This window comes from Anabrus simplex, chromosome X (assembly GCF_040414725.1).
Source record: "Anabrus simplex isolate iqAnaSimp1 chromosome X, ASM4041472v1, whole genome shotgun sequence".
Classification (NCBI taxonomy): domain Eukaryota; kingdom Metazoa; phylum Arthropoda; class Insecta; order Orthoptera; family Tettigoniidae; genus Anabrus; species Anabrus simplex.
In genome coordinates this window covers 211575578-211601423 of record NC_090279.1, presented here as the reverse complement: position 1 = coordinate 211601423, position 25846 = coordinate 211575578, and the positions used below count along the sequence as shown (strand labels likewise).

Below are 25846 nucleotides of genomic sequence, written 5' to 3'. Positions count from 1 at the left end.
CTTTCTTAATCCGTTTACCCTCCAGGGTTGCTTTTTCCCTCGGACTCAGCGAGGCGTCCCACCTCTGCCGCCTCAAGGGCAGTGACCTCGAGCGTGAGATTTTGGGGTTGTGGGATACAACTGGGAAGAAGGACCAGTACCTCGCCCAGTTGGCCTCACCTCCTATGCTGAACAGGAGCATTGGGGAGGGGGGATCGTAAAGGATAGACAGGAAGAGGGAAGGAAGCTATTTTTTTTTTGCTAGGGGCTTTACGTCACACCGACACAGATAGGTCTTATGGCGACGATGGGATAGAAAAGGCCTAGGAGTTGGAAGGAAGCGGCCGTGGCCTTAATTAAGGTACAGCCCCAGCATTTGCCTGGTGTGAAAATGGGAAACCACGGAAAACCATCTTCAGGGCTGTCGATAGTGGGATTCGAACCTACTATCTCCCGGATGCAAGCTCACAGCCACGCGCCTCTACGCGCACGGCCAACTCGCCCGATAGGGAAGGAAGCGGCCGTGCGCTAAAGTTAGGTGTCAGCCCAGCATTTGCTTGGAGAAGAATTGGGAAACCACTTTTAGGATGGATGAGGGGGAAATCGAACCCCACTACTCAGCTAACCTTCCGAAGCTGAGTGGACCCCGCTCCCGTTCCAGTGGCAGAGCCGGGAATCGAACCCGGGCCTCCGGAGGTGGCAACTAATCACACTAACCACTACACCACAGAGGCGTACATTCTTTGCAATTATTATTTAAGAAAATACAAGGTAAACAACAGATGGGGAATCTGCCACTTGGGCGACTGCCTTAAATGGAGATCAGTGGTGATTGATTGATTGATTGATTGATTGATTGATTGATTGATTTTGAAGGCAAAGAGTACATGCCACCACCTGCATTTGTATGTACAACCTGTGACAATAAAGTTCGGTGAATGAAGTCAGGTAGGTCGATCCGGCAACACTGGCGACACGCAACGCTGCACCTACGTAGCAGCAGGTTTTGACCACCTGCTCCCAACGTTGTTCAGTTGAGCATCGTGTGTGTGCCGTGTAAGACCTGTTTGACACAGTGCGTGTTTAGTGCGTTGGTTCTGAACTGCGAACAGGAACATGAACGATCAAAAGATCAATGTACAGTTTTGTTTTAAGCTTGGGAAGACACCGAAAGAAAGACATGCGATGCTGGTACGTGTTTATGAAGATCAAGTACTGTTCTTGAAGTGTGTGTACGAGTATTGTCACCGAGGATGAAACCTGGTATCTCAGGTACGACCTTGAAACGAAGCGGCAAAGCATGGAATGGCGTTCTCCGGGATCCCCTCGTCGGAAAAAGGTCAGAGCCGACTTCTTCCTATTCCCACGACTCAAACTCGCTTTGAAAGGAAAGCGACTTGACGATATTCCTGACATCCAACGAAACGTGACGAGGCTTTTGAACGTATTCCCAAAGGAAGCCTTCTTGCAAAGTTTCTAGGACATGTATCGCCGATCTCAGCAGTGCATAGTTATGTGAGGGGACTATTTCGAAGGACAGTAAGTCACTGTCGTGCATTGTTCATCTATGTTGATAGTACAGGACTATTTACCTAACTTTATTGTCACAGGTTGTATTTCCACTGAATTGTGAGTCATTTATGAACACGTGGACCCCAAAGTATTTTGAAAACTTAATGTTCATTGTTTTCTGAGAGTTTGCGGATCTGTGTTACGTTTCATTGGGCCATGCTGTAGTTCTGTGTCGAATTCAGCAAGTACTAATTTGTTTCTTTTTGTATTTTTTTGCTGTAGTTGTGGCTTGCAATGAAACAGTAATTTTGATTTGATTTCTGTCTATTTTTACAGAAATCTACTTTCTATTTTAAAGTTCCTCATCTTATTCTCATCAAATTTCCAGTGCTGGTCACCGAACATTCTTAGCATCTTTCCGTACAAAAATCATTGCGTCCATGGGGGTTGTATTTACCACACCAGTTATTAGCCATAAGGCCTGGTTCTGTATACTTGGAGACAAAACATGACGTTCTCGCCTCACACCAGTAGCCTCTTAGCGTCTTATACAATTTACTACGTCTACTATAACCGGAGTTGCCAAATCGTCCACTGCACTCCACACGAAGAAAGGGTAAAGACTGAAGAGAGAGGTTTGGCAACCTCTCCACACCGAACAAGGATCATTCAGCAGGGTACAGGTTGTAATTGACAGATGACGTCCAGCTCACTTCTAGAACCCGAAGACGTCATGTTTTGCCCCCAAGCGCCAAGTACCATTCGTTCCAGGGTGCGGTTATGCTTGGACGGTGTGTCAAGTGTTTCGCAACAGTGTGTCTTCTCGTTACCTGGTATCTCAGGTACGACCTTGAAACGAAGCGGCAAGGCATGGAATGGCGTTCTCCGGGATCCCCTCGTCGGAGTTGATCGAGCGAAATCCCATTTAAATCTTGTAAGATGTTACCATGTACGGTGGACTCCTAGGTTAGTGAAAGTAAAGTTAGTAATGCATTTCTATAAATCACCGTGTTCCTTACCAAACAGGTTTGCTCATTGTGTTGCTAGCTCTGTACTTGGGAGAAATATGGGTTCAAATGTGCGGCTCCATGACTGAATGGTCAGCATGCTGGCCTTTGGTCACAGGGATCCCGGGTTCGACTCCCGGGAGGGGGGGAAATATAACCATCATTCGTTAATTTCTTCGGGACGGGCGTTGGGTGTATGTGTCGTATTCATCATCATTTCATCCTCATTATGACGCGGAGGTCGCCTACGAGCGTCAAATCGAAAGACTTGCACCTGGCGAACCGAACATGTCTCGCACACTCCCGCCACTAAAAGCTATACGCCATTTATTTATTATGGGTTCAAATCCCTCATCGTCCATCCTGGAAGTAGTTTTTCGTAGTTTGCCATTTCAACTCCAGATGAATGCCGGGACGATAGCATTCTTAGTAGCACGGCCGCCTCCTTCCCATTCCTGACCGTTACAAGTACACCTAGATATAATGAATCGTTTTAAAGACACATCTCCATGGAATTTGGAGTCAACAAGTGTAGGATTCAGTGGATCAGAAGGGGGAAATTGACTGAGGGCCTTTGAAACTACCAGGAATGAAATAATCAATTATCTAGAATGTAATGAGATGAGGCCTCTTGGTAAAAGAGCCTTCTATATGTCTCTCTTCCTCCTAAAACAGTGATCATCACCACCACCACCACCATCTCTCAGCCACGGCCATCCCTCAGTACTTCACATCACAGCCTGCTAGGTAGCATCGCATAACATAACATATTTTGTATAGCTAATTTTATGACGCAAATTTTCAGACGTCCCTTAGCCATAAGTCATAATTATTTGAAAAATGAAAACACACAGGATGTTTCTAGTCATTGGACCGCGTCAGGAATGGGATGAATGAAGCCCCATCTAGCGGCGAGGATAGGAACTGTGCCGGCTGACGAAGCGGTCAATGATTAATGATTGGCAGGTGAAATGATATTGGAGAGAGTGTTGTTGGAATGAAAGATCACAGGGAAAATCCCCCTGTGGGCGGGGACGGTAGAATTACACCCACGGTATCCCCTGCCTATCCTAAGAGGTAACTTAAAGGGGCCCCAGGGGCTCTTAACTTTGGAGCATGGGTAGGCGACCATGGGGCCTTTAGCTGGGTCCCGGCACTGCTTCCACTTACTTGTGCCAGGCTCCTCACTTTCATCTATCCTGTCCGACTTTCTTTCGTCAACTCTTGTTCTTTTCCAACCCCGACGCTATTAGGTTTTTGAGAGCTAGGAAGTTTTTCATTTTCACGCCCTTAGTGGCGATATCTTTATTTTTCGAAGTGTCGGATGCCTTCCAGTTTTTCTCTCTGATTAGTGTTATATAGAGGATGGTTACCCAGTTATACTTCCTCTTAAAACAATAATCGCCACCACTAACAGGGAAAACCGGAGTACCTGGGGAAAAACCAGTCCCACCTCCGCTTTGTTCAGCACAAATCTCCCATGGAGTGACGGGATTTGAACCACGGAACTCAGAGGTGAGAGGCCAGCGCGCTAAAGCCTGAGCACAGAGGCTCTCTAGACATACAGTAGAGTCTCGATTATCCGACCTAAACGGGATCTGGAGTATGTCGGATCAGCGAAAATATCGGATAATACAGAATTACTTTGAAAATTAACTAAAACAAACAGGAAGGCCGTACCGTATTACTAAAACAATAACATGTTTTACAACACTCTATTTATTGAATTATCAGTTCAATTGTACAGTACATGCAGTATTGAACGAAAATATTCCAAGTATCTTACGAAAAGAAACTTGCCAATAATCATGGATGAAAGGAGTTTCCGCCGATATTTCCTCTTCAGTGTTTCCAGCACACCTTGGTCCACTGGCTGGCATAATGACGTCACGTTAGGAGGGAGGAACATGAATTTGATGTCACCACTTGTAAGTTGCTGTTTATTTGGGTGTGATGGAGCGTTGTCTAGTTGAAGAAGAGGTTTTCTAAGGAGAGTGTTTGAAGCTAGAATTTTTTCTACATCTGTAACAAACTGTGTAACAAAATAGTCCTTAAAGATGCCAGCAGACATCCAGGCTGCCTTCTGATTCGTGTAATGGACTGGAAGAGCATTATCAGAAATATTTTTAAATGCCCTAGGCTTCTTTGCTTTACCAATCATAAGCAATTTTCCTTTTAAGTACCCAGTAACATTACTACAGGCAAGAACAGTAAATCTTTCCTTACTACGCTTGTAGCCAGGTGCAGACGTCTCGGCTTGGGCTGCGAGAGTTTTTGATGGCAGCATCTTGAAATTTCGCCCAGTCTCATCACAATTAAAAATCTGATAACCGGTTAATCCTTCAGCAAGTATTATTACTTGACATTCCTTTTTAAATTTCACAACCTCATCGGATTTAGCTGACAGTTTTTCTCCACAGATATTAAGCTGCCTAATGCCGTACGGTTTTTTCCACCGATGAAGCCAGCCAGCACTGGCAGTAAATTTAGGGTCCTCTTCATTAAACTCCTTCTGGAAATACATCGCCTTTTCTTGCAGAATGGGGCTAGATATTGGCAGGTCCTTTAGTCTCCACCAAAAGTTCAAAATTAAGTCTACCAGTGTCGGATAACACGGAATGTCGGGTAAGCGAAGGTCGGTTGAGCGAGACTCTACTGTAATTATAAAAAGTTGTGTTCTTTTTAGCATCGTTCATGTATATAATTTATTGTCTAAATTTTTGTGTATTTTCTCTTCTCTGTCACACAGAGGTCGCTATTCTGGGCGGTCGAGGACAGCGTCGTTCCGGCGGTCGGCTCGCACCTCCCAGCGGTCAGCGGACAGTGCACTGGGCCTCTCCGAGTCCATGACGAGGAGCTCCTACTCTGATACAGAATGCAGGTTAGTCTACTTCAGTGGCGGTTCGTGCATGAAGGGCTTTTAGGCGCCGCCCCGCCGCCTTTTCAAGAACATTTAACGTTATTTCACTCTGAAATTGATTACATGAGGAGACGGACAAATGTAGCGAAGTCGAACTTATGTGGTGTGATATTCAGTTACAATGTTATCTTTATTATTTCGTCTGTAAACATTTGGTTTTCTATTTTCAAGGAAATTCCAAAGGCTTTCAGACCGTGGCTGCTGTCCAGCAAGCACGATGTTTTCTTTTTAGTCGTGAGGCACTCGGACTGTGGCAGCAGAGCCCTGAGTAGGTCCCCAGACTTAGCAAGTGTGCGGGGTGCGAGAGCAGCCTGGAAGGATGATGTAGGCTTGTTAGGGAAAGGAAGAGTGTAGGCGGACGTATGGTTTGTCCGGCAGAGCCCTCAGTAGGTTCCACGAGTTAACAAGTGTGCCGGGTGCGAGAGCAGCCTGGAAGGATGATGTAGGCTTGTTAGGGAAAGGAAGAGTGTAGGCGGACGTATGGTTTGTCCGGCAGAGCCCTCAGTAGGTTCCACGAGTTAACAAGTGTGCCGGGTGCGAGAGCAGCCTGGAAGGATGATGTAGGCTTGTTAGGGAAAGGAAGAGTGCAGGCGGACGTATGGTTTGTCCGGCAGAGCCCTCAGTAGGTTCCACGAGTTAACAAGTGTGCCGGGTGCGAGAGCAGCCTGGAAGGATGATGTAGGCTTGTTAGGGAAAGGAAGAGTGCAGGCGGACGTATGGTTTGTCCGGCAGAGCCCTCAGTAGGTTCCACGAGTTAACAAGTGTGCCGGGTGCGAGAGCAGCCTGGAAGGATGATGTAGGCTTGTTAGGGAAAGGAAGAGTGCAGGCGGACGTATGGTTTGTCCGGCAGAGCCCTCAGTAGGTTCCACGAGTTAACAAGTGTGCCGGGTGCGAGAGCAGCCTGGAAGGATGATGTAGGCTTGTTAGGGAAAGGAAGAGTGCAGGCGGACGTATGGTTTGTCCGGCAGAGCCCTCAGTAGGTTCCACGAGTTAACAAGTGTGCCGGGTGCGAGAGCAGCCTGGAAGGATGATGTAGGCTTGTTAGGGAAAGGAAGAGTGCAGGCGGACGTATGGTTTGTCCGGCAGAGCCCTCAGTAGGTTCCACGAGTTAACAAGTGTGCCGGGTGCGAGAGCAGCCTGGAAGGATGATGTAGGCTTGTTAGGGAAAGGAAGAGTGCAGGCGGACGTATGGTTTGTCCGGCAGAGCCCTCAGTAGGTTCCACGAGTTAACAAGTGTGCCGGGTGCGAGAGCAGCCTGGAAGGATGATGTAGGCTTGTTAGGGAAAGGAAGAGTGCAGGCGGACGTATGGTTTGTCCGGCAGAGCCCTCAGTAGGTTCCACGAGTTAACAAGTGTGCCGGGTGCGAGAGCAGCCTGGAAGGATGATGCAGGCTTGTTAGGAGAAGGAAGAGTGCAGGCGGACGTATGGTTTGTCCGGCAGAGCCGTCAGTAGGTTCCACGAGTTAACAAGTGTGCCGGGTGCGAGAGCAGCCTGGAAGGATGATGCAGGCTTGTTAGGAGAAGGAAGAGTGCAGGCGGACGTATGGTTTGTCCGGCAGAGCCGTCAGTAGGTTCCACGAGTTAACAAGTGTGCCGGGTGCGAGAGCAGCCTGGAAGGATGATGTAAGCTTGTTAGGGAAAGGAAGAGTGCAGGCGGACGTATGGTTTGTCCGGCAGAGCCCTCAGTAGGTTCCACGAGTTAACAAGTGTGCCGGGTGCGAGAGCAGCCTGGAAGGATGAGGCAGGCTTGTTAGGGAAAGGAAGAGTGCAGGCGGACGTATGGTTTGTCCGGCAGAGCCCTCAGTAGGTTCCACGAGTTAACAAGTGTGCCGGGTGCGAGAGCAGCCTGGAAGGATGATGCAGGCTTGTTAGGGAAAGGAAGAGTGCAGGCGGACGTATGGTTTGTCCGGCAGAGCCCTCAGTAGGTTCCACGAGTTAACAAGTGTGCCGGGTGCGGGAGGAGCCTGGAAGGATGATGTAGGCTTGTTAGGGGAAGGCAGGGTGCAGGCGGGTGTATGGTCTGTCCGGCAGAGCCGTCAGTAGGTTCCACGAGTTAACAAGTGTGCCGGGTGCGGGAAGAGCCTGGAAGGATGATGTAGGCTTGCCAGGGCAAATACAGTAGAGACAATACGCGACACTGAGCGAGATATCGAGGGACAGCTATTGGAGCTCACTCTAGCGGATAGACTTTAACAGTACTGATTCTCTCATAAGAGCACGTGTATTATTGTGTGAAGTTTTTGGTGTTATTTATGCGTTTTCAGTGAGTTGACATAATTAAATAGTAGCGTGTGTCATTCTTTGATATCTCCGCTCATCATGAGGGGAAAGATAAATGCTGTGTTTGGCTGCAGTAATTACGATTTGGATAAGGTGTACAAGAAAGAAGGGACGTTACGCTTATATAAGAATTATAAGATCTGTTCAGATCATTTCCAGGCCAGCGGCTTTAAAAATCCTCGACTATACAGCCAAGGGTATGTTACATTTTTACTCTAATTGTACGTAAATATTCCTCAAAGCATCACTATCGACAACATTTTCATACTTTTCTTTCTTTTAGCCCTCTTCTCAGATTAAAGCCGGGATTTTATAGATTTTCTTTCTGTTAGTAGGCTTCATGTTAAGAGGAAAATTGTCCAGCTATTAAATGTTAATTCATTGCATCATATGTGTAAGGAATGTGCCGATTTTTTTATTGACAAGTGTCTTAATGTGATGATACAATGTTTTAAAATGAGAAAAAAGACGAATCCAACCGTAAGAGTTCAGGCAGGAATGCTAAAGCTAAAAAAGTAATGCATAAATGAAAGATCAAGCCATTTCACACTAGTCCATTTCACTTCTTGTTTATATGTCTAATTTCAGTCTTTGAATAATAACCTTTTAAATAATTCTTCATTCATTTATCCAGAATTACTTTAGCAACTTCGAAGTTAATATCTCAATACCACTTTCTTTCTAGACGTAATTTATTTATCTATTTCCGTATATACATTTCCATTGATATTTGAATTTAGCGCGATTTGTTCAGGCCAAGTCACTAGGAGCGCCACCGTCGAATTCTCTCCCATTTTAGCAAGGCGAAATCTGTAAGTGTCGCGTATTGTCTCTACTGTATTTGGTCAGGGGCAGGAAGAGTGCAGGCGGGTGTAAGCGCTGAATGGCGGAGTCCTCTGCAGCATCGCCAACCACTTTACAATGTACCTAGGCTTTTCCCCTATGTCTTTATATTAATTGTTAATAGAGATTAATTCCAAAATATTTTAGAAAACAATGAATTCCTTTATACTGACTATTTAAACAATTCAGTTCTATAAAGAAGCTAAAATAAAGATTCAAAATGTAACCATAACGTGACAGCACTGTTTGTAGGGTGGTCACATTGTTAAATACCTTGTCATGTTTTGAAATTTGAGCAAGGAGAGAGAAATTCGGGAGTGCACTATATGTTTGTTTTCATGAATGTTGTTATTATCACGTGTGATTCTGATCAGTGAAACAGTGCAGTGACATAGTCGGGATTACATTAGCTGTTAGCCTGTTAATGTGTGTGTATAAGTGCCATTGTAGTGCAGTTAATTCGTTAATGTTGTCGTGCAAGCAGATTTCTATTCATCCAGTGTCATCGTATTTTTATGTATCTAAACGTATCGTGGTGCTGGTCAGTGGCAAGTAGACGGATTGGGGAGAGATGGCAAGTGCAAATACTTAGGTGTGAGATTTGAAATTAATTTGCACTGGAAGGGTCATGTTGATGGGAAAACATACAGATCGTTACATGTCATAATGAGGCTACTTAAAGGATGCAACAAAGAATTAAAAGAAAAAGTTACTTAAGTATGGTTCGTCCATTATTGGAATATACAAACACTGTTAGGGTCCTCACCAAGAATACCTAATAAAAGAAATAGTGTGCAGAGGAAAGCAGCAAGATCAATCACTACTGATCTGCATTTAGGGCAGTCGCCCAGGTGGCAGATTTCCTTCTGTTGTTTTCCTAGCCTTTTTTTAAATGATTGCAAAGAAATTAGAAATTTATTGAACATCTCCCTTGGTAAGTCATTCCAATCCCTAACTCCCCCTCCTATAAATGAATATTTGCCCCAATTTGTCCTCTTGAATTCCAACTTTATCTTCATATTGTGATCTTTCCTACTTTTAAACACACCATCCAAACTTATTCGTCTACTGATGTCCTCCCACGCCATCTCTCCACTGACAGCTCGGAACATACCACTTAGTCGAGCAGCTCGTCTCCTTTCTCCCAAGTCTTCCCAGCCCAAACTTTGCAACAATTTTGTAACGCTACTCTTTTGTCGGAAATCACCCAGAACAAATCGAGCTGCTTTTCTTTGTTTTTTTTCCAGTTCTTGAATCAGGTAATCCTGGTGAGGGTCCCATACACTGGAAGCATACTCTAGTTGGGGTCTTACCAGAGACTTATACGCCCTCTCCTTTACATCCTTACTACAACCCCTAAATACCCTCATAACCATGTGCAGAGATATGTAACGGGGGATTTCAGGAGAAAAAGTAGTGTATCAGAAAAGGTAGAGGAACATGGGTGGGAAACTTTAAGTAAGAGAAGGGAAAAAACTAGACTTATAGGATTATATAGAGCCTATACAGGAGAAGAAGCATGGGGAGAAATCCGTGAGAGGCTCCAGTTGGAAAATAATTATAAACAAGTATAAAATTAGAAGGAATTTTAGCAGAAGCGATTGGGGTAAATTTTCATTCATTAGGAAGGGCGTGAAGGAGTGGAACAGTTTACTGGGGGTAGTGTTTGATCCTTTTCCAAAATCTGTACAGATATTCAAGAAGAGAATAAACAGCATCAGAGAAAATAAATGAAATGTTGGAGGGCATTCGACCAGTCCAGGATATTGTAAATAAAAAATGTGTGTGAATATAATTCCATCCCCCGGTCTATGGAGTTTGGACAGCCGAAGTAGGGGACTGCCTGTAGGGGTGAAGTATAGTGGGGACTTCGAGGGCCCTGGGACCGGAACTCTGAAAAGTGGTGGCAAAAGGGGCTCTGGTTAAGACGCAGCAGGTCGTTATGCTACTTAGGTTCGAAAATGGGTAAAAAAAATAATAAATAAATGCAATATAAATTTTAATCTTATGCCAGTTGTATAGTATTATTTGAAGTAATTCCACATACTGTATATGAGTTGACTATGTTTGTAAGTACAGAAGATATTATATGTAGAATTTTGTTAACAATATAAATTTATTAGGGATGAGCTGTGGGTTTAATAGAAAAAATGTTAATTGTATAATATTGTATTCTAGGAAAATTTTCTTCTTCTCTTGTTATTTTAGGACTTGACAATAATGTATTTTAGTGTACCATTTTCCACCGAGGTAGACACCTCATTTGCAAATAAAGAGATTTTGATTTGATTTTTGAGGAAACAGATGGCGACACAGCCTTGCCAGAGTACAATGTCACGAACCGCCACTGGTCTACTTTGTCCGGCTGTCGAGTTCTACGGTAGTATCAGAGCTTGTAGTGTTTGTACTTTTCAAATTCTCCTCTTGTCTCCCTCAGGTACTACGATGACGGAGACAGAGACCTGGCGCTACTGTCAGCAGGGCGTGGTAACAGAGCTTCCCAGAGGTCGCGCTTCTCCGACACTGTGCTCCAGGTGCCCAGCTCTGGACCCAGAGGTAGTACCATCAACACCTGAGTGGTAATAACTTCCACTCACATCTAACTCGTCTCTGTCATCTTCTGGTCTACTCAGTTCTCGTATTATTTTTGTGAGACCTCAGGAGGTTTCCATTTTCTTGTCCTGCGTCACTCGATTTATTCGCCTGCTAGCCTCATTTTTAAAATTGTCGGGAATTCTTCTTCCTTCTTAATTCATACGGCTGAAGGCTTCGATATAGATAATCTTTATCCTAAACCATAATAATCCAAGTTCATGGCTTGTTAATTTTTAAACAATCAACACTGCACTAGCTAAACGATAATAGTGTTATTGTCTTTGCGTCACACTAACTACTTTAATTGTTTTCGGAGATGCCGAGGTGCTGTAATTTAGTCCCACAGGAGTTCTTTTACGTGCCAGTAAATCTACCAACACGAAGCTGACGTATTTGAGCACATTCAAATACCACCGGGCTGAGCCGGGATCGAACCTGCGAAGTGGGGGTCAGAAGGCCAGCGTCTCAACCGTCTGAGCCACTCAACCCGGCTAAACGATATTCATATTGTTCTCTTTTTACACTGGCAGTGACACTCCTTCTCGCATAGTTCTCGTGAAACACGAGATTCAAGATGGTGTCATCCAACTGGCAAACGCCAAGAGAGAGAGAAATGCATTTATTTATGATTCCCCCAATTTGGAGACTGCCAAAAAGACAAAGCTTACATAAAAAGGTGATTGACAACTACAAGAGTCGTATAAAATATGTCTATAAATAATTGGTATAGCATATTATAGCCTACTTATTAATAAAAATCGTATCAGTCAATAATTTTGAAATCCATGAGGAACTCCTTATAGGACAAAGATGTAGCTAAGAGTATAAATGATTTCTTACTGTTGTTAATTAGCCTTTCAGGGCTGCTAAGCCAATGTTCTTAATAAATTGGTTATCCAAATTAAATTTCTTACAAAAGTTGTGAAATGTGTGAGTAATGGTGCCTCTTGCTCCTCACCCATCTTAAAACTTCTATTGAGTCCAGACGATATTTCTCAACGTAATATGGAATTCTTCTTATTTTTGCTACTGCTTTTCCCACACCTTGAGATCGCGGGTGCAAACTGTGCAGCACATTGTGGATTTGGCCCTGTTTTACGGCCGGATGCCATTCCCGACGCCAACCCTATATATGGAGGGCTGTAATCACTATTGCGTGTTTCTGTGGTGGTTGGTAGTGTGGTAATTTTTTTGAACGCGTTGGAACGGACACATACACCCAGTCTCCGGGGCAGAAGAATGAATCAGAAGTGATTAAAATCCCCTGGGACCTCTGAACCGAAAGACAGTACGCTGACCATTCAGCCAACGAGTCAGACAACGTAATATGTAATTGTAGCTTCATATATATATATTGCACCCGCTCACTTCCTGAGTCCAAGACTAGCATTTATCTCAGGGGTGATCAGTTCGAAAACGATAAAAAAGTTTTATATAAAGAAAATCAAATTATATATCGCCGCATCAAAATGAACACAGGGATGAACGGGGCATGCAAATTAAGGTTACGGGGGACGACTCATTTATGGATACAAATTTTGACTCCACAATAGGACTGGGAAGTGACAACTTAAATTCCATGGGCATACTGGACTAACTACAATAAAAAGATATGGAAACTGTTTCCTATTGAAATTGCAATGAGGAGCAATTTATTCACTTATTTTGCATACTACACATGATGACAATTATTACATTGGGACACTTCCATCCTGAAAAATAAATGACATACTATTTGGATTTACCTCACTACTCTGGTAGTGTAAAACATCTGGTGAATTCGCCCCAATTGGTTACTGGGGATCGAATTCACATCCGTATGAGTGGACGTTTCACCGCTGGAGATCTTCTTTCGGAGACGAAGGCACGACAGTAACTCCTCGTTCCGTTTGGACATGAGACACTTCCGGTATGTACATTCTGGTGAGCCGGACACCCACCGTGGAAATGTTATCGCCTCGAAAAACGGGAATTTATAGTACGGACAAACTCTAGCCTATTATTTCCAGATTCACAAACACGCCAGGTAGAGTTCATTAACTCAAAGCCTATTTTAATATTTACACTTGTCAATACGACAAGACGTACGGAAAGGTTCATTACTATGCTCTGACCATGAAGACATGTGCCGTCCGTGGGTTATTTACGTATCTACCGCTAACAATCTCCCCGTGAAAACCCAACATCTGGTTCTGAGCAGTTCGACACAGGACGACTGTCCCTATCATATCCTCCTATGATTATTAAATAATATCATTACCATTCTTTATCTGATCATTATCATATTCTGTGACTACCATCAATTAATTTATTATTATCATTAATTTCAATTATAATCCTATATTTAATTATTATCATTTGTCATCCGGGATGATTATATGCCAACCCTTGCCGACGTTTCAAACGAAGGGTCGTTCTTCCTCGTAATTTATCCGCACAATTTAATGATCAGCTTCCTAATAAATATTATTATTATTATTATTATTATTATTATTATTATTATTATTATTATTATTATTATATTCGTAACAATGTATCATCGCCCTTTATATATCTTAACTTCCTTTCATCATAATTATTATCCTCAAAATACTATTGCAAGTTCTTCATCTTCTGCTTCTTCAACTTTTCATTATTATTATTATTATTATTTCACGTTTACACTACTGTTAGCGATATTTATGGTTAAATGCATAAACCTTTACAATTTCAGTCTACTTTGGTACTACGCAATTGATTTAAGACAAGATTCACTTGGAGTATGATTATTATTATTATTATTAAAAATGGAAATATGATATTTTAATTTCCACTCTTTAGAATTTAGTCACATATGTTAAATCCCGTTATGAACCACTAAGATCTGCTTTATATCGGTCGGGACAACACGGTATTCGGGACCGTACCTTCAGTTTCGTACTGCCGTTAATTTATATGGGGACACACGTCCTCCCAAGACACATCTCACAACCTATGGCACATCGCGGCTGGGCAAATACCTCCAATGCCGGCGATTGCTAAACTGTTCCTTCCAATTTGAAGTCCATTTCCTTTTATCGGAACTCTTCAAACATTTAATTCATAAATTAATCCTCGGTGCGTGGATTCTGCCACTAATAACACCGGAATATGCATTTTATATCATCTTAGGCCTTGAGATTCATCTATTTCATCATTACAAACAATACGGCTCAATTTATTTCACGCCGGATATTCGTCCCTCATGATTTCCAACTCTAAATATGGGCTCAAACCATTCTGGGCTTTTAACATATCGTGACCATTCTAATTCACGTGCCTCTATCGCTTTTAAACAAATTTTAATGGTTAAAATAAAGTCCAAAAACGTGAAATCAAAAATTTACGTAAAATCAAACTGATTACGCGAATGAAAGTCTTTAACGCTACATGTCATCTCCACATTGATTATTATTTGCACTAGCTAACTCACGAAGCACTGTCATTATTATTGTTATACTTTAACTTGCAAACGCACAAATATTATTATTATTAATTTACTTTCCTTTGCCAACTCACAAACATTATTATTATTATTATTATTATTATTATTATTATTATTATTATTATTATTATTATTATTATTATTATTTTCTCGCAAACACACCGATCATTATTATTATTATATAGAACTTACAAACGCCCATCGCAGATGAAACATTATTATTATTATTATTAGTAGAAATCGTGATTATCGTAACCCGTAATCATCCTTGCTATAATACTTCAACTTCTCGCTCTTATTATTTTCATCAAAAAATAAAAATAAAAAAGTAGCTTCTTTTTTATTCTTCTTCTCCTTCTTCAAATATTCTCATTATTATTATTATTATTATTATTATTATTATTATTATTAGTTAAAAATCTCAAATTTTTCATTTCAACTCCCAACATCATTATTATGTCCAAAATATAAAAAAGTAAATTATTTTTCTTCTTCAAATATTTTTATATTATTATTATTATTTTAATGACCTTCCGTACGTAACATAAATTTTACATCCTCTGGCTGTTTGGTAGAAAATATTCCTAACTAACATACAAATAATCACCGCAGTGATTGAAATCAAATAAATGGGTTAGCACAAACAGGAATTTAACACTTGAAATGAACTTAAGTCAAAGTATTTCAAACAGCATGCATTAATTGAAAGAAATATATCCCATATTTACATTATATACAACAAACAAATACTCAAATTAATTAATCTAACCCATTATTACGTTAATATAAATTAGTTCGTCCGTCTAACAAAAAATAAAATCATGGACTCGGGAGGCGGACCATGTTAAGTAACCATAATTAATCTACATTGAACCCCGTTTAGCCGCGATAACATCCCCAAATATTAAAATTGTGTACTCATTCCTATGTAGAATTCCATTGTCTCGTAGCGGGAGATAGGCCTCACGGCCCCATGGTGATTTACTCGTCCATCATGTCGCACAATATAAAATTAACACAGCAAAACACTTCTGTGCGATTACCCATGATTAACACCTTATTACACTATTTTATACAAGAATACTAATAAAGAAACACTTATAGGTGCGCCTAGAGCCCTGACACTTGCACAATATATTCTTCATATAAGCCCGAAACACACGTCATGACACATTACGACGAAGTGTCGTTCATTTGAACCGGCGCGTATCGCGTCTTCAATCGGCACTTCCTGGTTTATTTCTAAGCCGTCTTGATAATCGCCTAGCTCCTATAGTTCCCTGCTCGGATAGTTATTCACCGTCTATCTTGAGCTATTTACTTCAGGCTCCGCACACTGCCTTCCAAAGGTACTATCGGCGTTCCGTTAGTTATTTATTATTCAGTCACATGACATTTATTAAATTCAACATACAGTTGTACTGATTATTTACACTCGGTACTATGGATAATCTCACTGTTCGTCTTCATTCTCATAACAACTCACGCATTTTCAGCTCTAACTGACTTCGAACGCGTCCCGAGGTACTGACTTACAGAGTCTCAACTACTTCATACGACTGACACGACTGGTGACCGATAACAACTGGTGGCTGGTAAGAACTGGTTGATGTGAGGTCCCACTACTGGTTATTTATGGACGACATGGTTTCCCGCCGGGGTCATCCGCGGTCATCTCCTAGGGAGGGGGGGTTGGTTATCCTAAATTGGCATATGCAGGTGGATTTTGATCCCTTGCTTTATCCTACTTAATAAACTGGTGATACACATTCTTGTGTCGTATTCTGAACTCATATCGTTCGGTGATCATGGAAATATCACTTAATTCCTGCCCTCCACCTTTCGCGCGCTAACTCGGCGTCCCTGATGGCGTGCTCATCTTGACCAATGGCGAGATAGCGTGGGTCATTTCCACGAATTCATTACTTTAATTTATTACGATTACAATTAATCAACATGGGAATGATATCCCAAAAATCCCCTCTATTCAATTATGTGGTTGAAATAATTTAATTATTGTTATCGGAGAAGCTAACTGGAGTTCACTCTGAGTTTTTCTTATGTTGGTTTATCTGCGGGCCTATGATAAATTTTTCTTTTGGTCAACACCGCATCGGTTAGTTTAAAATCTCTTCCTTGCAACCTGACAACACAAAATGCCTTGAGGCAGTGGAAAATAATGGTACGTCATATTCTCGGTATTGGTGCTGCACCTGCTAGCCATTGTTCCGAAATACCTACTCTTTCACTTCCTTGTAGTCATTATTCTGTTGTTGTGAGCTCTAGATTTAATCCTCTTAGATTCTGACCAAGAAACATTCTCCCCGTAATGACAAGCTTAACTGTGGCGACGGACAGTCGCGATATGTCTAGCTTATGTTGAAATCCTCCCGTCCACACAAACTGACACTGTATTCCATTTAATATTCCTATATATCTGTATTTTTCTTATAAAAAATCAAATCATGAAACTAGGGCCTATCTCATCCGGGTACAATATATCACATTGCTCCTTGTGTACATCATATGGTTGAATGGATGATGCCTCGGTTCTAATTGTGGGGTCTACTGTATTATGAACCCTTTATTTGAGCCCGGTGGTGTAGCCATCATGTCAAACCGCCGGCTTGATCCAGCCTGAGACAATCCATGTACCTCCTCGTAGACCGTGTATTGCTTTCCTTTTTTTTTGCTAGGGTCTTTACGTCGCACCGACACAGATAGGTCTTATGTCGACGATGGGATAGGAAAGGCCTAGGAGTTGGATGGAAGCGGCCGTGGCCTTAATTAAGGTACAGCCCCAGCATTTGCCTGGAGTGAAAATGGGAAACCATGGAAAACCATTTTCAGGGCTGCCGATAGTGGGATTCGAACCTACTATCTCCCGATTACTGGATACTGGCCGCACTTAAGCGACTACAGCTATCGAGCTGGGTGTCCTGAAGATGGTTTTCTGTGATTTTCCATTTTTTGCTCACAGTCGCGCGCCTCTACGCGCACGGCCAACTCGCCCGGTATTGCTTTCCTCTTAGGGCTTCAGAGTCATAGATTTTATACGATGATGTCGTGAATTCCGTAGTGTGTCGTTAGACGGACAGGAATACAAGACGTGACCAAGTGTTTCCATCTCACTGTGACAACGCCGACTGTGGTTATTGTCTTGGGACCTGTCAGATAACGCCTTGCGCATTATTGCGAGTTCATAGGCCTACATCCACTCGCTGCAGGTGTAGAATTTCCGCTCCTAGCAGCTTTCTGACATATCTTGACAGTATTTGGGATTACTCGAACTTGTAACTGTGTAAAATTAGTTTCAAAATGTCATAGGAATATCATAGCATCAGGGACTACAATTCTCTGTAACGTATTATGCGATTAACTGATCACCGGGCGAGTTAGCCGTGCGGTTAGGGGGGCGCGCAGCTGTGGGTTTGCATCTGAGAGCTAGTGGTTTCGAACCCGACTGTCGCCAGCCCTGACATTGCAACTTTTGTGGGAAGGAAGCGTCAGTGGCCTTAATTAAGGTACAGCCACAGCATTTGCCTGGTGTGAAAATGGGCGATCACGTAAAACCATCTTCAGGGCTACCGACAGTGGGATTCGAACCCACTATCTCCCGATTACTGGATACTGCCTGCACTTAAGTGACTACAGCTATCGAGCTCGGTGTCCTGAAGATGGTTTTCTGTGGTTTTCCATTTTTACACCAGGCAAATGCTGGGAATGTACCTTAATTAAGGCCATGGACGCTTCCTTCCTGTTCCTAGCTCTTTCCTATTCCATCGTCCTCATAAGACCTATCTGTGTCGGCGCGAAGTAAACCAAATTGTAAAAATATTGAAAAAAACCTAACCAGTTCGTATGTCCGACTCATTGGTTGAATGATCAGCATTGAGGTCTTCGGTTCAGAGGGTCACGGGTTCGATTCCCGGCCGGGTCGGGGATTTTATCGCGTAGGATTAATTCGTCTGGCTCGGGGACTGGATGTTTGTGTTTGTCCTAACATCTTCATATTCAGACAACGCACTGCACTACCAACCATCACAGAAGAAGATGCAATACCGTAGTGATTACATCCTTCCACATAGGGTTGGCGTCAAGAAGGACATCCTGTCATAAAATATGGCAAAATCCACATGTGCGACACAGTTCGCACCCGCGACCCCACATATATGGGAAAGGCGGTAGAAGAATTAATCAGTTCATAAGAACAATACCTATTTTACCTGTTATCTATTGTATAGCTGTAAGCGGGATTTGAGTTAAACTCGAAATTAAAATTGTCAACCATCAGGCGGATTTTCTATTTAGATTTTATTGGAAAAAGAAATCAATTATTGGAACTAATTTCAAAGACTTTTCATCTTTTTAACCGTATATTAATCATTTAGAGAGTTGCTATACATTGCTATGTCTATGTTGCAGGTAACACTGAGTTCCACGAGGGTATTGACGCGGATTCGGCTGCCAAAGTGCCCGTCCTCTTCAACAAGTACGCTCTGGACCGCGAGGACTCGACCGTGATGAGGAGCAAGAAGAGAATGGTCCCAATGAGGAATAACTCAGGAGCCGATAAGGAGGAGAACTCAAACTCTACCACAGCGGTTACTACAACAGCGGTGACTACGGCCACTACTGCTACTACAAGTAGCAGCTCCACACCTCCGCGACATCACTTGGCCGTGACAGAAGCGCCCACACCGCCTCCATTACCTCCATCCCCTCTGGCTTCTTCGATCAACAGAGATTCCTTAAAGAGCTCTGCAGGAAAACGGGGGCTCTTTTCTTCATCTTCCTCGTACACGGGGAGCCCTCCAAGATACAGACCAGAACCTCCAGGGTCCCCATGTCGCCCAAGGATTATGTCTCCCATGGGTTTCGCCATCAGTAGGCAGCATTCCCAGTCTCGATCCAGGTCCTCCAGGTTACAAAAACTCCGGGAAGATGCAGACTACGATGATTTTATGGACTACCTGGATTACGAGTACGAAGACTCGTACAGTAGTCAGCAGAACATAACCAAACCCGTGCCAATCTGGCTGTGTGTGTTCCTGGTCGTCACCTACATCTTCTGCGGTGCCTACTTGTTCCACCAATGGGAAGGCTGGCACTTCCTCGACTCTGCTTACTTCTGCTTCATAACGCTGACCACCATCGGGTTCGGGGACTTCGTGCCCGCTCAGCACGTCAAGAATGATGACGGTAAAGTGAGTATAGCGCTGTGTTCCCTCTACCTGCTCTTTGGCATCGCCCTGCTGGCCATGAGCTTCAACCTGGTGCAGGAGGAGGTGATCGGGAACGTCAAGGCGGTGGCCAAGAGACTGGGCATCATCAAGGACGATGAGGATGAAGATGGGGAGTGAGTTTTGTCACGTCTTCGCCATCGCAGTGAAGAACAGCATCAGGAGATCCTATCCACAAAGTTGTGCCGCGACGCAGAGAGTGAAACTCAAGCTCTGCGCATGCAGTCTGCTCTTGTTTTCTAGTAATTCAAAGACAATCATCTTTTTTTTTTTCCACTGAGTACGAGAAGGATACAATGAGCTTCCTCTGTATACGGTACTCGTTTTTCTTCAGTTCATTTCTTCTTTCACAGATGGATTTGCCACTGGAAAGTTCAAGTGAACATCAGCAAACGGAGTAAAGTTCGCCAATTTTCCAAACAAATGAAGTGAGCCCCTTCTTTCCCTGTACCCTTCAAAGTTTCAAATCTTTGTAAATACACTGAGTGTCGAAAAGTCATGGGAAGACACTGAATGTGATGTTAATAACGAGTTGCACCTCTGCGAGCCCTCAAAACTGCAGCAAAACGGTGAGGCATCGACTATACAATGTGTTGGAATTGTTCTGGAGGGATCTGGACCCACGCATCTTGCACTTCCACCCAGAATTGGTCTTGTGTAGTTGGTGCGAGCTTCATGGAGCGTGCACCTTCATCGACAGCATCCTATAAATGATCGATTGGATTAAGATCGGGGGATCTGGAGGGCCAGTCCATAGTCGTAACTTCACTTGAGTGCTCCTCCGAACACCTGCGTGCGACCACAAAGCGGTGACACATTGTCTTGTTGAAATATGACATCTCCATCAAGATACTGCAGGGCCAGAAAGGGATGCAGATGATCTGAAAGAATGTCTACATAATGTGCACCTGTCAGCACTACCTGCAGCCGGACAATGGGGCCTAATTGCGACCAGGAGAATGCCGCCCAGACCAGAACTGAGCCACCTCCCGCCTAGACACAATCTTGTTTACACGCAGGATCCATAGCTTCATGGGGCATATGCCACACTCTCACGCGCCCATCAGCTCGATACAACTGGAACCGGGATTCATCGCACCATACCACACGCCGCCACTGTTGCATGGTCCATTGCCGATGTTCGCGGGCCCATGCACGGCGTTGAGCTCTGGGTCGAGGTGTCAGCAAAGGGACAGGAGTTGATCGTCGGCTGGTGAAGCCTGTGCGGTGCTGATGCCTCCTTACAGTCCAGGTAGAAATGTGTTCCTGACTCGCAGGAACTCGTCGAGCACCCAGTGTGGTTCTGCGGAGGTAAAGTGATGTCCGTTCGTCAAACACCTGTGGTCTTCCCGTGCGGCGGTTTACGCAGGTGGTAACATTCTCCCTGCGATATTGAAGATCCACCCTCGACACTGTTGAGCTCGGGAGCCCGAATTCGCGTGCTATGGCCCATGCACCGTGCACCGATGATCATCCCACGTTAAACAGCGGTTAACTCGCGATGTGTTGCCATCTTCACGACACTAGTATCTGTGACAGGCTGCTGTCGTAACTAGCTGCAACGCTCAGGGGTCATATACGACACATTTTCTAATGGGACATCCCTTCCCGTGACTTTTGCCACTCAGTGTATATAGACATTCCCAGAGTTCCCAAGGCTACTTAAGGCTCCTTAGGGACTGGTAAATACTGTATAGTGGCGGTCGCTTATATTTTTCAGAAATCACCTCTTCCCCTCCGAGTGCCTGTTCTGAAATAGCCTACCTGTCCTAAACTACTGTAGAGATTGTTTTTCTATAAACATTAATTGCCAAGAAATGACGAGTACATTAGACGTAGAATGTCCATGATTATGTTGTGCAGTTCAGTGGTGATGTATTTTAAAGACATGTAACAGTTTTGTCGTGCCTCGTTTGTGAAAAGACAGTGAAATGCGGAAAAAAAGTACTTTTTAAAACAACATATTTCTACGGCCATGCATAAATCTGTACATTGTTATGTTTTTGTGTAAGTTTATAAAAATATTGATCATGTCTTAAATTGCCTTTCTTCAAATATGAAGTGCCTAGTTTACATATTTTTCCTGCCTATTTTGGTCACTTTGGATTCCTAAACATCCGGACTCTACTTACTCACATTGTGCCCTTACTCGAGCTTCCCAATATTACTGACGGCGCTAAGAAGCTCTCTTCCCCCACCCCACCAGCCGCAGTAATTGAAAATGGGTCCCACGTTTCCTGATAAGGGAAGTTACAGGTTTATTTTGTAGTACAAGGTTGTATATTATTACAATGAACAACAACGACAACAACAACAACAACAACAACAACAACAACAACAACAATAATAATACTACTACTACTACTAATAATAATAATAATAATAATAATAATAATAATAATAATAAATTACACAATTTAGTTTTCAATTCCGAAGGGATTAAAAGAATACACTTATATGGTACGAACACACACACACAAGTGAAATAAATGCGTATTCCAATTATAGTAAGCAAAACACGCTGACCGTCACAGTATTAAGAAATAATCTCGTTCCTAGGACCAAATAATTTACAACTTAACCATGCATCTTAGGCCTACTTAGCTACACTGACTGCCGAGAGTTATAAACAAGGTCGAAACTTCAGTATTTAACGTTTAGATGAGGAGGATGTCTTCGTTATCGCACCAACCAAGCAATTAATCAATACTCATCTGCATGTAGGACAGTCGCCCAGGTGGCAGATTCCCTATCTCTTGTTTTCCTAACCTTTTCTTAAATGATTTCAAAGAAATTGGATATTTATTGAACATCTCCCTTGGTAAGTTATTCCAATCCCTAACTCCCCTTCCTATAAATGAATATTTGCCCCAATTTGTGCTCTTGAATTCCAACTTTATCGTCATATTGTGATCCTCCCTAATTTTAATGACACCACTCAAACTTATTCGTCTACTAATATCATTCAACTCTCCGCTGACAGCTCGGAACATACCATTTAGTCGAGCAGCTCGTCTTCTTTCTCCCTATTCTTCCCAGCCCAAACTTTGCAACATTTTTGTAACGCTACTCTTTTGTCGGAAAGCACCCAGAACAAATAGAGCTGCTTTTCTTTACATTTTTTTCAGTTCTTGAACCAAGTAATCTTGGGGAGGGTTCCATACACTGGAACCATACTCTAGTCGGGGTCTTACGAGAGACTTATATGCCCCCTCCTTTACATCCTTACTACAACCCCCAAACACCCTCATAACTATGTGCAGAGAACAGTACCCTTTATTTACAATCTCATTTATATGATTACTCCAATGAAGATCTTTCCTTATATTAACACCTAGGTACTTACAATGATCCCCAAAAGGAGCTTTCACCCTATCAACACAGTAATTAAAATTAAGAGGACTTCCTATTTGTGAAACTCACAACCTGACTTTATACCCCGTTTATCATCATACCATTGCCTACTATGCTGAACAGGGACTTTGATGGGGGAAGGAAGATCGTAAGGGACAGGCAAGGAAAAGGGAAGGAAGCGGCCGTGGCGTTAAGTTAGGTACCATCACGGCATTTGCCTAAGGAGAAGTGGGAAACCACGTAAAACCACTTCCAGGATGGCTGAAGTGGGAATCGAACCCACCTCTACTCAGGTGACCTCCCGAGGCTGAGTAGACCCCGTTCCAGCCCTCGTACTACTTTTCAAATTTCGTGGCAGAGTCGGAAATCGAACCCGAGCCTCCGGGGATGGCAGGTAATCACACTAACCACTACACCACAGAAGCGGATCGTTATTTATTTATTCATTTATTTATGTATTTATTTATTTTTCATGAATTTATTTTTCATTTATTTACTTATGTTTCATAATTAATTAATTCATTTATTTATATTAGGCGGAGACCGAGTGGAGTAGCCACTACGGCTATGGAGCTAAGCTCTGCATTTGGGAGACGCCTGGTTCGAGCCCCACCGTGACTGTCCTGAGAATGGTTTTATGTGGTTTCTTATTTTAACTTCCAGGAAAATACAGGGATAGTTCCTATTCATAGGTCACAGTCGATTCCTTGCGCCTACTTACCTCTTTTCATTCACCATTATTGTCCGGCTCCATGGCTAAATGGTTAGCATGCTGGCCTTTGGTCACAGGGGTCCCGGGTTCGATTCCCGACAGGGTCGGCAATTTTAACCTCCATTGGTTAGTTTCACTGGCATGGGGGCTGAGTGTATGTGTCGTCTTCATCATCATTTCATCCTCATCATGACGCGCAGGTCGCCTATTGGAGTCAAATAGAAAGACCTGCACCTGGCGAGCCGAACATGTCCTAGGACACTCCCGGCACTAAAAGCCATACGCTATTTCATTCACCATCATTCATTTTAGCTCATCAACTGATGTCGCCGTCAGGAAGGGCATCCGGCCGTAAAACTTGCCATAATCATCTCACGTCATCCCCAACCCCGTATCAAGAAACAGGACTAAGATGGCGGCATACAGGCCGGCCCCGTATACGATCTGAGGGCTGGTTCGAGGTCCACTCAGCCTACGTAATAACAACTGAGGAGAGATCTGATGGTGAGATGGCGGCCCCGCCTTAAAGAAACGAAGAATAACGGCCGAGATGATTCGTCGCGCTGATCACACTACACCTCATAATCTGCAGGCCTTCGGGCTGACCGCCGGTTGCTTGGTACGCCATGGTCCTTAGGGGGTGTTGTGTCATGGGGTTCGGCTCGCTTCGGAGGCATACAGACCGCGTAAATCCGTACAGGTTCTCCTTGACATAACCTTATAAAAATAAACCATTTTACCATGTCAATGCCGTAAGCTGACAACATAAAACAATAACTCTTTAAAACAATTAAAATAATAATTTCATTTCACACATAAAAACCTACGTTAGCAAAAACAAAATAATTACACCAAAAGTACCCAAGATGAACAATGTAATGAACAAATAAGCGGATTGCAACAAGAAAGTGTACCATGTCCGCCTCTGTGGTGTAGTGGTTAGTGTGATTAGCTGCCACTCCCGGAGGCCCGGGTTCGATTCCCGGCTCTGCCACGAAATTTGAAAAATGGTACGAGGGCTGGAACGGGGTCCACTCAGCCTCGGGAGGTCAACTGAGTAGAGGTGGGTTCGATACCCACCTCAGCCATCCTGGAAGTGGTTTTCCGTGGTTTCGCACTTCTCCTCCAGGCAAATGCCTAACTCAAGGCCACGCCTGATTCCTTCCCTCTTCCTTGTCTATCCCTTCCAATCATCCCATCCCCCACCAAGGCCCCTGTTCAGTATAGCAGATGAGGCCACCTGGGCGAGGTACTGGTCATCCTCTCCAGTTGTATCCACGACCCAAGTCTCACGCTCCAGGACACTGCCCTTGAGGCGGTAGAGGTGGGATCCCTCGCTGAGTCCGAGGGGAAAACCAACCCTGGGGGGTAAGCAGATTAAGAAAGAAAGAAAAATAATACATAAAAACCTATGTTAATAATAACAGAATTATTATACCAAAAGTACCCAAGAAGAACAATGTAATGAAGAAATAAACGGCAGTTCCTTAAATGAAATACAATTAAAAAGGTTCGGATTACAAAAAGAAAGAGTACCAGACAATACTTCAGATATATAAGGAATAAATATGAACAAAATTATTATCTCGCGATGTGTTCCTCAAAAAATTGCTGTATTTGTCAAAGTACAATTCTATATGTTTATTCAGTGAGTAGTACAAGGATACCTTAACAAAGAGTGAATGTGTGGGATCATGGGCGCCCGCAGGATCTTTTCCAAGGGGGGGCACATTAACAATTTTCTTGAATATAAATACCAATATAACGTCAGCAACATTAAATTGTTTACAGAAATTTGCGAATATAACAGATGTTAGATGACTGTCAGTAAGTTCAGTTTATGAAATAATCTGGTATGATATTAAACAATTGAACATCAACTTTTTAGAATTCCAGGGGGGGGCAAGCGCCCCCCCTTGCCCCCCCTTGCGGGCGCCCA

The 25846-nt window shown here is 43.2% G+C and overlaps 1 protein-coding gene across 1 annotated transcript in view; it reads left to right on the top strand.

Moving 5' to 3' along the window:
• Positions 1–21956, top strand: part of galene — a 161481-nt gene extending 139525 nt beyond the window's left edge. Inside the window, exons 4-6 of the mRNA XM_067159180.2 lie at positions 5248–5379; positions 10978–11096; positions 19024–21956. Of these exons, the coding sequence (XP_067015281.2) occupies positions 5248–5379; positions 10978–11096; positions 19024–19961 (1189 nt within the window). The 3' untranslated portion in view covers positions 19962–21956. The remainder of the gene's footprint in view (positions 1–5247; positions 5380–10977; positions 11097–19023) is intronic.
• Positions 21957–25846: the final 3890 nt, after the last annotated feature.